The sequence below is a fragment of the Anomalospiza imberbis genome, chromosome 2 (assembly GCF_031753505.1).
Source record: "Anomalospiza imberbis isolate Cuckoo-Finch-1a 21T00152 chromosome 2, ASM3175350v1, whole genome shotgun sequence".
Lineage (NCBI taxonomy): Eukaryota > Metazoa > Chordata > Aves > Passeriformes > Viduidae > Anomalospiza > Anomalospiza imberbis.
In genome coordinates this window covers 80213882-80225996 of record NC_089682.1, presented here as the reverse complement: position 1 = coordinate 80225996, position 12115 = coordinate 80213882, and the positions used below count along the sequence as shown (strand labels likewise).

The 12115-nt window shown below is 33.8% G+C and overlaps 1 protein-coding gene across 12 annotated transcripts in view; it reads right to left on the bottom strand.

Annotated features, from left to right (window-relative positions):
• The window catches only part of NBEA (neurobeachin), a 461765-nt gene that overhangs the window by 314794 nt on the left and 134856 nt on the right, over window positions 1–12115 (bottom strand). For all 12 annotated transcript variants that reach the window (XM_068182009.1, XM_068182000.1, XM_068182001.1 and 9 more), the window contains exons 14-22: window positions 11773–11852; window positions 10981–11043; window positions 10775–10872; window positions 8900–8992; window positions 5069–5177; window positions 2909–2990; window positions 2581–2704; window positions 2059–2251; window positions 795–1817 (exon numbers count right to left, since the gene is read on the bottom strand). In XM_068182009.1, coding sequence (XP_068038110.1) covers window positions 795–1817; window positions 2059–2251; window positions 2581–2704; window positions 2909–2990; window positions 5069–5177; window positions 8900–8992; window positions 10775–10872; window positions 10981–11043; window positions 11773–11852 — 1865 coding nt within the window. The remainder of the gene's footprint in view (window positions 1–794; window positions 1818–2058; window positions 2252–2580; window positions 2705–2908; window positions 2991–5068; window positions 5178–8899; window positions 8993–10774; window positions 10873–10980; window positions 11044–11772; window positions 11853–12115) is intronic.

Below are 12115 nucleotides of genomic sequence, written 5' to 3'. Positions count from 1 at the left end.
TTTGATGCACATCGCCACTGCATTAACAAGCATGAAACATGTAAGTATTTCCACTTAGGTGCCTGGTCTTTAAGTAATTTTTGGTGTTTTAAGTGGTCTCAAGGAGATCAAATCTAACGAGGCAGTTATTACACCTACAGCAATCAAAACTCCAACCACCAGCTCCACTGTAAACATGTTAGAATAAAAGTTCTCATTATTCAAGAAAACAATAATTCTCCATTTATATTTTATTTAATAACTACTTCAATTTTTTTTATTACCGTTAACTTCATTTTAAGAAAACGTGTTTAACTATGGACAACTTGAGTTCATAGCACCCAAAGAAGAGATTCGAAGATGAATTTCTGTTGATAACTGATCTGCTTTTAAGAACATTATTTAAAAGAGAGATTAATGCCCACATTAATCTGTTGATTAACACAACAATTAATTGGTTGGTCAACACAAGAATTCTGTTGACAACTGATCTGCTCAGTTGATAATTATTTTTAAGAACATTATTTAAAAGAGAGATTAATGCCCACATATTTAAACCAATTCATTGTAGTTTATTGTTGATTTTAGTAGGAAATAACTGTTATTTAACTAGTATATGCAATATATATTTTCTATACAGTCATGAAAGATTTCACATTATGGCATTTTCAGAGAAAATGGTCCTAGAAGATGTACATTTTTCATATAATTAAAGAAATATACTTTAAATATCTCTCAGATCTCATACTATTAATCTCCCCCTCAGCAATGAGCAGTGATTACATTAGACACATACATGGCTACTTGAAATTTACCTGTGTTGTAGTAGTTGTCTGGATCTTCCGTATCTCCTTCCCTGCCTCCTTACCATCATCAGATCTTTCTGTATCTGATATTATACTTCCTGCATCAACATTAGGTACAGTTTTGCTACCAGAAGACTCTGTCTCAAGAGTTGTGGCAGTCATTTCAGCATATTCTAATCCTTTAGATGAAGAAGACAACTCCCTCTCAGAAATGCTATTCATTCCATCTGAAGTGGTGTGAATCTTGAACTCTTTGTCCTCTATTATACTTGAAGAACAAGTTATATCTACACTACCTGTCATATGTGCAAGCAATCCCAAATCATCATTTACACCAAGATGCATCTGTGTCTCTTGCACATTTGGAATGGCAATGTGGTTACTTGAAAGTTCAGGAAGAAGTTTCTCCTCCTGACTAGGTATTTTATCAAAGAGAAATGAGGTATTGTTAGTAGAAGGTTCATCTTTCTCATCAGCCAGAGTTATTAATGGACCATTATCTTTTTCCTCATTCTTCTTAATAATACCCACACTTCCATGAACATTGTTTTGGAGCTTCTCAACAGCTGCACTATATACATTATCTAGAAGAGATTCTACTTCTACCAGTGCACCATTTTCTCCAGTTCCCAGCGTCTCTGGTGACAAATCCATGTCATCAAGTTTTACTTCAGTAGCTTCTACTTTTTCAGCTTTTATATCAACTAAGAGGTCATGAACTTCCACATGCACTCCTCCTCCTCCAGGTCTCTCAGCAGTTCCAAGCACATCATCTGACACCTTTGTAGCCATGAGCAAGTCCCTCGTATCTGTATTAACGGGGTAATCTGTTTCACTTTCTGGGCTTTGACTTTGCGAAAGATCTTCTATCTCTCGAATTTCCATTCCACCTTTTGCTCCTGTTGTCTGAGAGGAAAGACCTGAGATGGTGCTCACGTTCCCCTTCTTCCCCTTTTTTATGTTTTCTTCCTCTTGCCTTTGATACTCTTCATACATTTTTGCTAGATATTCCTTGTGAGCTTCATATGTGACCTTAAAAAGAAAAAGAACAGATTACGTGGATGAATGTACGCTAGATGAGCTGAGCTAAATGCAGCGAGATTTTTAGGAACATATTAAGTACAGCTTACAAAGTGTTTGACAAGAAAAAAAGCCACCTTGACATGAGTAGTGAAAGCCACCAGATGGCACTAAATCACTTTACATCTTATATTACTACACTACTACTGCCTTTGGGGGTTACCGGTATTTAAAAAAAACATCTGTTTCTTACCTTGGAATGGGCTATAGAAAGAGTATCCACCCACACTCTCCATCCTCCCCATTCATATTTTATTGCATGGTACAAAAGAATACGGAAAATGTTGTAAACCATCTCTGTGATCTTCTGCTCTTCAGAGTTCTTAGGATTAATGTATCCCAGAGAAAACATCCAGTCCTGCCATACTGAACACTGAAGTAAACATCTAAAGTGAAATAATTAGTTCAAAATATATCCAAACAAAACTTCTCTATTTTAATATTACAATGGTTAAGATGGGAGGAACATAATCTCTTAACATCAATCCAATGTTAGGAATAAACCTTAAAATACTTCAGTATGAATAAATAAGTAAAATATACTATAGAGAAGAATCCAGTATTAGCTACTGAACTAAGAAATGTTACCACAAATGTATTAAATTTATTTTAAATATATGTAATTTATTACAGACTCTAAAATTCTACACAGAGTATAATAAATTGGTATTACCCGGAAATCAATGAGGATAAAATAATATTTGTATTGACATACCTTCTGTTTTCACGGCTATTACTAAAGAGTTTTATCATGTCTGATAAGAACAAACGTCGAACTTCCATCAGCTCTGCACTTGGCGTGGAGTTTTTTAACAGCGTTGCCACCACCTTAAGAATCACTTTGAAAGAATAAATTAGTTATGTAAAGCACTTTATCAATGTTTAAAAAAAGAAATAGTTGCTAATAGCCATTATTGTAAAAGGTAACTGCAACCCAAATGTATCTAAGTTACATGAATACATTGTTCTCGCTTTCTGAACCATCATTTCAAAAAACCTCTAGGTGACACAATTATTAAACAAACATAATATATTGTCCTTACTTGGATTCTGAATTTTCACTGTTGAATCTGGCTCTGGATGAGGTTTATGAACAACTTGGGTGCATACTTGTTCTGTCAAAATCTAAAACAGAATATTAACTTCCTTTTACCATTTTAAATCATACACTACACTATTTCTTTGTTAATTTTAAAATTTGTTAAGAACATTTACCACGGTCACATGCAACATCATGTAAAAAAATTAGGTAACATATTTTAAATCTTGAAGAACAGAACAAAGAAATTCCTCTATGCAGGGATAAAGATTTTCATGGTTGTAGCTGATAAGCTAAACTTTGAGTTCCTTGCCTAAATATAAAAGAATGGTATTTTAAAGACATTCCATTTATATTTCTCATATTGTTATACATTCACACATCAAAACATCTTTTACAAGCTACATACATCAACAATTATTCTTGTTATTAACAATATGTGCCATCAGAACCAAACTAAATAATTTTTAAAACTGGGTTTGGTTTCCTCCAGCTAGTAAAGACTAAGAGTCAGAGTTGGCAATCCATAGGAATAATCCTGGGGCTTCACATAATGAGGAAGACAGAACATTCTCCTGTTGCTTGAATTGTACCTGACAACCTAATTAATCTGCATTGGGGCAACACTGCAAACCTTTCACACTGGGATACTTATCACTGGATGTGTGTATGCAACTTTATTTTTAAGAACAAGCTAAAAATTCAATGATATCAACACAGAATTCTCAGTAAATACATTCAAGTAAATGCATTTCAAAACTGATTAATTTCACTAGCAATATTTATTTTAAAGAGGAACTTTAGCTCTCTCATTACAAAATAATCAAACTAATGTCAGTTATAAACACAATCTTAGATCTTTACATATTGACACTTAAAATAGAATGCAAATAGGTCCTTGCTTTAGGTGAGATAATATGGAAAACATCTCTTCCTTAGCATCAGTTTCTTAGAAAATCTTCAAGACTTAGACCACTTAACCTCTTTTTTCTCTTTTCCTCTATTTTTTCAAATGTAAATGCCTGTGGATGCTGAGCTCCATGAGGACTCTGGTTTTGTCAATGAGTTATGCATTTTCTGAGAATACCAATCATAGAAGCTTTCAGAAACTGAATGCAGAAACTAGACTCTGAGGCTCAAGTGGCCAAACCATAAGAGGCAATGTACAATAAAAAAGAACTTGGATCTAAGTCACTGGCAAATAGATAACGTTTATGATTTTACAATAATAGGAGAATAATTGTATTAATTACTCAGACTTAGAATCCTGAAAACCAAGTGCTCCTCTAGTCTGTTTTTTCTTTTCTGGAACCTATTCCGAACATCTAGTCATTAAATCTGTTTGTGACTAAAAAAATACTAAAAATCATTTTAGTGCACAAGATTTTCAGAAATTGCAAGAGATTCTATTCTAAGTCACCATTTTAGTAATAATTGAAGGTGAGACATGAGCATGTGCAAGCAGGAAGACATGGGTTTCAACCAACTTGATGTTCTCAATATTTTGCTTTTACAAATTTGCTCATCATCAAAACTGAAGCTTCTACAAGAACCTGGTAGAACAGATGAATGTTTGTGGTCATACTTATTTGCCTCAAGCAGTGTCTGCTACATAAAAGGGCCGTGTTAGTTATCATTTGGCATGGTTAAAAAAGAAAAAAAAAACAGCACTCTTCAAAATTTTGTAAATGTAAAATAAGTGACAAGAAAAAAGAAAAGAGAGGCATCTCTGACTTCAGCACTTTCCATTTCAATGGAAACGACTCTCCAAATAATGGAGAGGTATGAGCAATTGGAAATCTGTTGTGGGGTGGATTTATTTTGGGGTTTTATTTTGTTTGTTTTTTGTTGTTTTTTTTTTTTTTTTTTGAAAAGTAATGAGCATCCTAAGGAACAGGCTCTCTTCCATCAAAAGTGGGAAGTTTTATAGAGCCTATGTAAAAATTATGACATTTTTAATAAAAGCATCTAAGACATGGCAAAATACATTGTGAACCGACAAGAAAATTTTCTCAAAATTCCTCAAATTTCTAAAAAATTTCTTTCTCAAAATTTCTAAAACTTTACTCAAATGTCTTCAAAATCAGGATATTATAAAGCACAGATATTTTAAGTCATGCTTTTTACAGCAGAAACAACAATCTTTACATTTAACAATTTGTACCTCATAAAGCGTGTTATATGTTGTAACGGTCACTGTATTTGTGTGCAGCATCAACCTTTCTCCAAGAAGTGTGAAAAGACTGTGAGTATGCATGATTTCAACCTTTCTCCTGTAAGAGAAAACAAAATCATTAGGCACATGTCAAGCATGACGAGCATTTTAAGTCAATGCAAGATAAAACCCAAAGGCCAAATATTTTGATGCTGTACTAGAAAGCTCCCAAGTTTGCTATTTTATATATATTTAAGATATTTCCCACAATGAATGCAATTGTACAAATATAGAAAGGTTCTCGGAAAACAATGTTGTATTTAGGATGGGTTTTTGTATAAAAAAATCGCACACCATTCTCAAAGTTAACTTCCAAAGTTAACTTTCTTACTCAGGGTAAGGAAATTCAAGATGTGCAAAGGCTGGTTAAAATGTTATCACTGAAGAACACACCTTTTGTCGCATCACAAGAACTCAGGACAATCCAGCTTCATATTTTCCAATATTAATCACAGAACTGGTTAGGTTGGAAGCAACCACAGTGGGTGATCTGGGCCAGCCTCCCTCAGATTGCTCAAGCAATCTGTATGTGTTAATACTAATACATATATGTATATATGTATATATATATATATGGATTTTTCAGTACCACCTTTCTTCTTTATATATCATTCTCTCATGAAGCCAAAACAACTCAATCCTGGAATAACACATTGCAATGAAAAAGAAATAAAATCCTGAAAAGTTACGAAATTCTACGTGATTGAAGTATATTTCACATCTGGGATCTAAAACTACTCAAATCTTTAAAAAGTGGAGAAGGAAGCAGTTTATATCAATGAACTTTCCTTGTCCCTAAACCCCACCCTTTTAAAATGGAATACTCCTCATACTTTGCATCATTAAATTTACCTACTACTATAATGGATATGAAATAAAAATAACTTTTTGAAATAAATAATAATCTATATTAAAGCAGCAGAAATTTTTAAATAGGATACAGTAACATTTCTAAAAGTTTTATGCATTCAAAAGCTAAGAAACTGTGTTTTCATGATTACCAGTGAAAATAACACATAAATTATATAGGTTCATTCTAGAACTTTTGAAATGAATAGAATATTTTATAATTTTCAAAGTAAAGACCATAAAAGGGAGTGGCCAAAACTTACAACGGTGTGTTTCTTTTATATGCACAGAAGGTGGTTCATGAGTTAATGATGAGAAAACCTACAAGTATTCAACCTTTTAAGGTATGATTTAGCAGACAGAAATAGAGATCCATTGGGAGGTCTAAATGTGCGCGTAAAACCCACAAGTAAACAAAGGACTATTATTTCAAGTGATGGCATAGAAAAAAATCAAATATGGCAGAGAAGGAAAAAAACTGGATTTTGTCAACTGCTAAGGTTAGACAAAGTAGCCTCTCATCACAGATCACAAAGAAAAATCAATTAAGTTATTCAGGCTCTCATCTAACACATTACTGGTAATTTCTGAGAATCAATTACTTCTATTCTATAGCTCCATCTGTGATGCATATATATATGAACTGCAGCAACAGTATCTGGTTTAGTACCTGTACATTTGTTAATAATATTGTATTGGTTTAGATTTCATAAATCATGTAACATCTCTTTATGGGATTTTGCTTCAGTGTATTACAAGGCAGTATCTGCTTCCTGTACTGTGAAACAGGAGTGTAAGTACTTTGTAATTTTTGTGGTTGACTGCCATTTTATAAAGTCATGTGTATGCGCACATATGTATGTGAACAAAAAGGCACAAGCACTAGCTGTAAAACATGAAATGGAAGGGTGTTCTTACTTGCTAAAATCTACATAAAATATGCACATTTGCAGATGTTCAGAGGTCTAAAAATGAAAAAAAAAAACCTTTGAATGTTACACAGAGTATTCGAGGGGATTTCAATCACTCAAATTAAATGAAAAATAAAGTTAATTTTTGCTAAGTACATATGTTCACTCAACAATGGAAATTGCCTTGATATATCCATGATTGCAAGTATATGTTAAATTAAAATTTCAGCTTCTGAAAATTCTCTTTTCTTGTAACCATAGAATCATAGAATATGCTGAGTTAGGAGGGACCCACAAGGATCATTGAATCCAACACCTGGCTCTGCACAGCACCATCCCCAAGAATCACACCATGTGTCTGAGAGCATTGTCCAAACATTTCTTGAACTCTGTCAGGCTTGGTGCTGTGACTGCTTCCCAGGGGAGCCTGTTTCAGTGCCCAGTCACCCTCTAAGTGAAAAACTTCTTCCCGAGATCCCACCTAAACCTCCCCTGATTCAGCTTCATGCCATTTCCTTGAGTCCTGCCACTGGTCACCACAGAGAAGAGATCAGTGCCTGTCTCTGCTCTGCCCCTGAGGAAGTTGTCACTGCAGTGAGCTCTCCCCTCAGTCTCCTCAAGGCTGAACAGACCAAGGGACCTCAGCCACTCCTCACACAGCTTCCCCTCAAGGACCTTCACCATCCTTGTTGCCCTCCTTTGGACACTCTCCAATAGTTTGATGTCGTGTTTATATTGTGGCACCCAAAACTGCCCCTAGCACTCGAGGTGAGGCCTCCCCAGTGTAGAGAGGAGTGGGACAATCACCTCCCTTGCCTGGCTGGTGATGCTGTGCCTGATGCACCCAGGATATAAGTTGCTACTTGATTTTCTGGATGAATATTTTAAACAAATGTACTTATCTGACTACAACCAGGCTTCTGACAAGTCAAACCTTCATCTGGTGTATCATAGTTAAACCAACTCCTATCAATGTTAATGACTTTTACTAAGTAATGTTTGAAAAGTCCTTGGAGATTCTTGAGTGGACCATCAATTTGCTTTATTAATTCCCAGAACAGTATTCGACTTGCTGGATCCCAAAGGAAAAATCCCACTTAGAAGCATATTCTCAGCTAACTGTCTCTCAATTATACAGTCATACTTTATTGATCTTACTGAGAAAAGCATTTCTAGCAATACCACACTCAGGCTGAACTCCTATCTCCTTTCCTTTCACATCAAGTCTCTTGTGAAGCATGTGGTTAATTTTTATAATACACAGTCTCTCACTAAAATGCCATTTTGGGCAAATCCCAGCAGGGATCTTAACACCACACGTAGAAGGGGAAAAATGAGCAACAGCAGGCTATGCAGCACTGCATGATTGTTAGTGCTTTCTTGACACTATAATATGGAAGACCAGACTAAGTAAACCCGTTTCGTGACATCAGGTCTTTTTAAATGGGAATATTTCTTGCTGCCACATTTTCTCAGTGAGTATTTCTTGCACAGAGATATGTCCTGACCACCTTTTTTAAACACCATGTGTTTGATGTATCTGCTTTTCCTTCTGAAACATTCCCATGTCAATAAAGTGTTCTATTTCATTTTTCCCATCCTTCTAAAACTATTTTTAGAAATGTTGCCCTGAAAATTTTATTGCAATGACACTGATAATTCCAGAAGCAAACTTTAGATCACACTCATGTGTTTCCTGTTAACTTTAGCTGAACATGCAATATATAGTTATAAGATGCATTTCTGGAAAATGCTTTTCTCTTGTTTTAACACTTGAGTTTCACCATATCATATATCTGAAAGACAAGCAACGTGTTGTGTCAAATATCATAGTAATAGCAAATTAACTGGGGAAAAAATTATTTATAAAGCAAGTTGTGTGCAAATTATAAATCAGAAAACCTAATACTTTGAAGTAATTTCTAAAAACTGATAAAGGATATACAGTAATCATGACAAAAAGACAGGAAGAATTGTAAACTTAAATACACCACTACAAAAATCTTAAAATGAAACTTACTTATGACCCAAATGTTTAAGAAAATATCCAAGGACCTTCAAAGCTTGCACCCATATACTTTCGCTTTTGGAAGCCAATAACTTATAAATTACTCTAAAACAGAAAAACAAATTCAAACATCACATATATAGATTGTATCACTAAACATCACATATATGGCTTGTATGGCTTGCAAATATGGCAAGAATATTTATTAAGAAATAAGTAAAAACAATTTACACAAAATAGGATATACTGAAAGAATCAAGTGCAGCGTAAGAGTTTGATAATGAATTCTTGAGGTTGGGGACATTTTGTAATTTAGTTCAGTTAAATGTTTTATAACCAAAAGTAACATCTTATCCTATACTTCTCTCTTGGAACAACCAAATAAAAGACAGTCTAAGCAGTGGAAGCTTAGGACAAGAGAAGCAGACTGGAACACATTAGGTCATATCCTAGAGTACCTGGATGCTAGTGAAAATCTCCTTTCACCACACCCTTTGTTTTTAAATCCTGGATAAAAAAAAAAAAAAAGTGCTTCAAATGTCAACTAACCTAATTATTAAATATTTAATTAATATTATAGGTTTAAGCACAAATTATGCAGTCTTTCAGAAAGGAAACCAGCCTTGATCTGGTCACCAAGACAAAAAAATATTAACCTTGCCCTGCACTTTTCTGTAACAAATTTTTGAATTTATATTTTAGTTTCCCGTTAGAATTAGCTTAGCTTCAGCTTTTAGTCATTCTTTCTATTCTTTCTCCACTAAAGAGTGCTTTTTCAGACAACATCTTCCTCTTTTCAAATGACTTTTGCTATTACTAAATGAACCTTGGGGCTTTTGTCTTCTGACATCTAAGGCAAAGGAACCCCTAATTTCATGTAAGGCTTTAGGGGTGTTTTTAAACTTTTGGGTGTTCTTTAAGCTCTTAAAAGTTGTAATTTGGTGTATTTTACCCACTTCTACAACACAGACTTTCAAACAAAGACTGCACCTTCAAACACTTTTAATATCAGTACTACAAATGTTACATAAAGATGGCTCCAGTCTTCAGATCAGACTTACCCTTTGAAAAATAAGAGGAACAGAATTTTGTTTGAATACAAACTATAGGCAGAAAGCAAAGTCCTAACTATGAGTCTTCCCTTCAATAAGCATTGTAATTCAAACAGTTCTAAGTACATATCTTTGTACAAAGATCTTAGCATTTAGGCAAAATGGAGCTGAATCTATCAAGAAGTAGATAGTGTGGGTCTTTTTTCCCTTTTACAAGCCCCTTGCATTTTCAGAAGTATTTTCAGAACAGCACAAAATAAAATTCATAGTACACATTAAATTATTAACATGAAAATTATTAGTCCTTGAAAAAAATATATTACCAAATTAAGGCATAAACCCCCCCAAAAAAGTAACACAACACTTCTTTGGGAATTATCAGTTATTAATTTTACAGCCAAAGAGATAAACACATTAATTCTACTTTTTTTCAGACAGAATTTGAGAGGCTATGGCATGATTTCTTGTTTTCCTCTTCTTCTCCCCAGAGAATGCTAAACATATAAAGAAAGAATATTTAAAATTATTCTGAGATAGATACATGGCTCTCTGATGCATCCTGTTAATTCCACATTCTATTTGAGATTGAGGAGCAAGTAAATCAGTGCAGTTTCTTTGAAATATCATAATGATAATCTTAAGTGGAAATCCTTTTTTTCCTCCAACATATTGAAATCACTCATTTTGTCAAAAAAAAAAAAAAAAAAAAAGCCTAAGTTAATTAAATTGATGTTTAAAAGATCAGCAAGCGTGATATATATGTGAAAAACAAGCAAACTGGAGGGTGATGATACCGGAACTACTTTTAAGGTATTTTCTCAGTTCACTGTCTTACCGTATCCCATTTCTCTGATCAAAGGCAGGAATCATGGATGCTGGATGCTCGGACATCAGTGCCACTAGCAGCTGCAGCACATCATGAATATTTTCATCCTGTATGACAAGCACCAATGTTATTCTACAAACTAACCTCAACAACAAGCTTCCCACAGAGCTGGTACAATTAGTTACAATAAAAGGTAGGTAATTACAGAAATGTACCTCATGCATTGTTAATAAGTAATTTAATATGCTCTGGAGTTCATCTTCTTTCACTCCTCGATCCTAAGGAAAAAAAAAAGGGCCATTATTCAGAGAAAATACATTCCTCATGTTTGGATAAGCAAACCTTGGACCTAGTCAAATAATTCTACAGCTTTTTTTATTTGAACCTGAAAGACTAAATTTTCTCTATTATTCTACCACTTTTCTTTAGCACATTGACAGTTCAAAAAAGTATGAGGTCAGATTCTTTCAGTGTGGGCCCTCAGAAACTATAAACTATTACTGTTACTCCTCCAGTTTTGTGAGACAGAACAGAAAATACTGGTTTCCAGTCTAGTCTTAAATGGCAGATTATCCCTCAAAGAGTAGCATTCAGCTGTAACAGAGCGCATTCTACCACAGTGAACATTTCTACCAGTGGTAGAACCAACAAGAAGGATAAAGCAATAATTAGCTTGACAGCTGCAATTATCTTTTTCATTTGACCATTTTATTAAAAAAATTAAAAACATGACAATTAATTTAATTGTAAATTTCATAAAACATATTTTATATATCAAATATAAATATATTGAACATTTAATAAAATATACATGGAAGAGTTTGGTGAGGTTAATAAGAAGTTTTGTATGGATTTACTACTCAGTTAATTAGAAGGATGTGCATGAACATTAAATTAACCAGAAAAAGACAATACTGGACAGGTATTAACAATTTTCTACTATGAAAGATACTATTACAAGTATATAACAGATGTCAATGTTTTCACTCTGGAACAGACCACTTTACCTTCAATATAAGTTGTTTCAAGAACAGCAGCATAAACGCCCTTAATGATATGATTTCTTTCTGGGAGGGCCGAGGACCATCTGGAAGAAACAAAATATAGCACTTTTAAATATAAACTAATTCCTTTAATCACTGCAGCTTCTTAAGGAAATCACAGTTCCTACAACAGATTTAGTACTCTACTCTTACATAAAAGTTCATATTTGCAAATGACATCATTTTTAACCTTTCACAATCACATTTTTCAACACAATATATTTAGGATATTTAACGTGGAAAAAAAAAAGAAATCCATATCATATTTTACTTATTTTTTAAAAAGAAAAAGGAAGATGAAAAATAG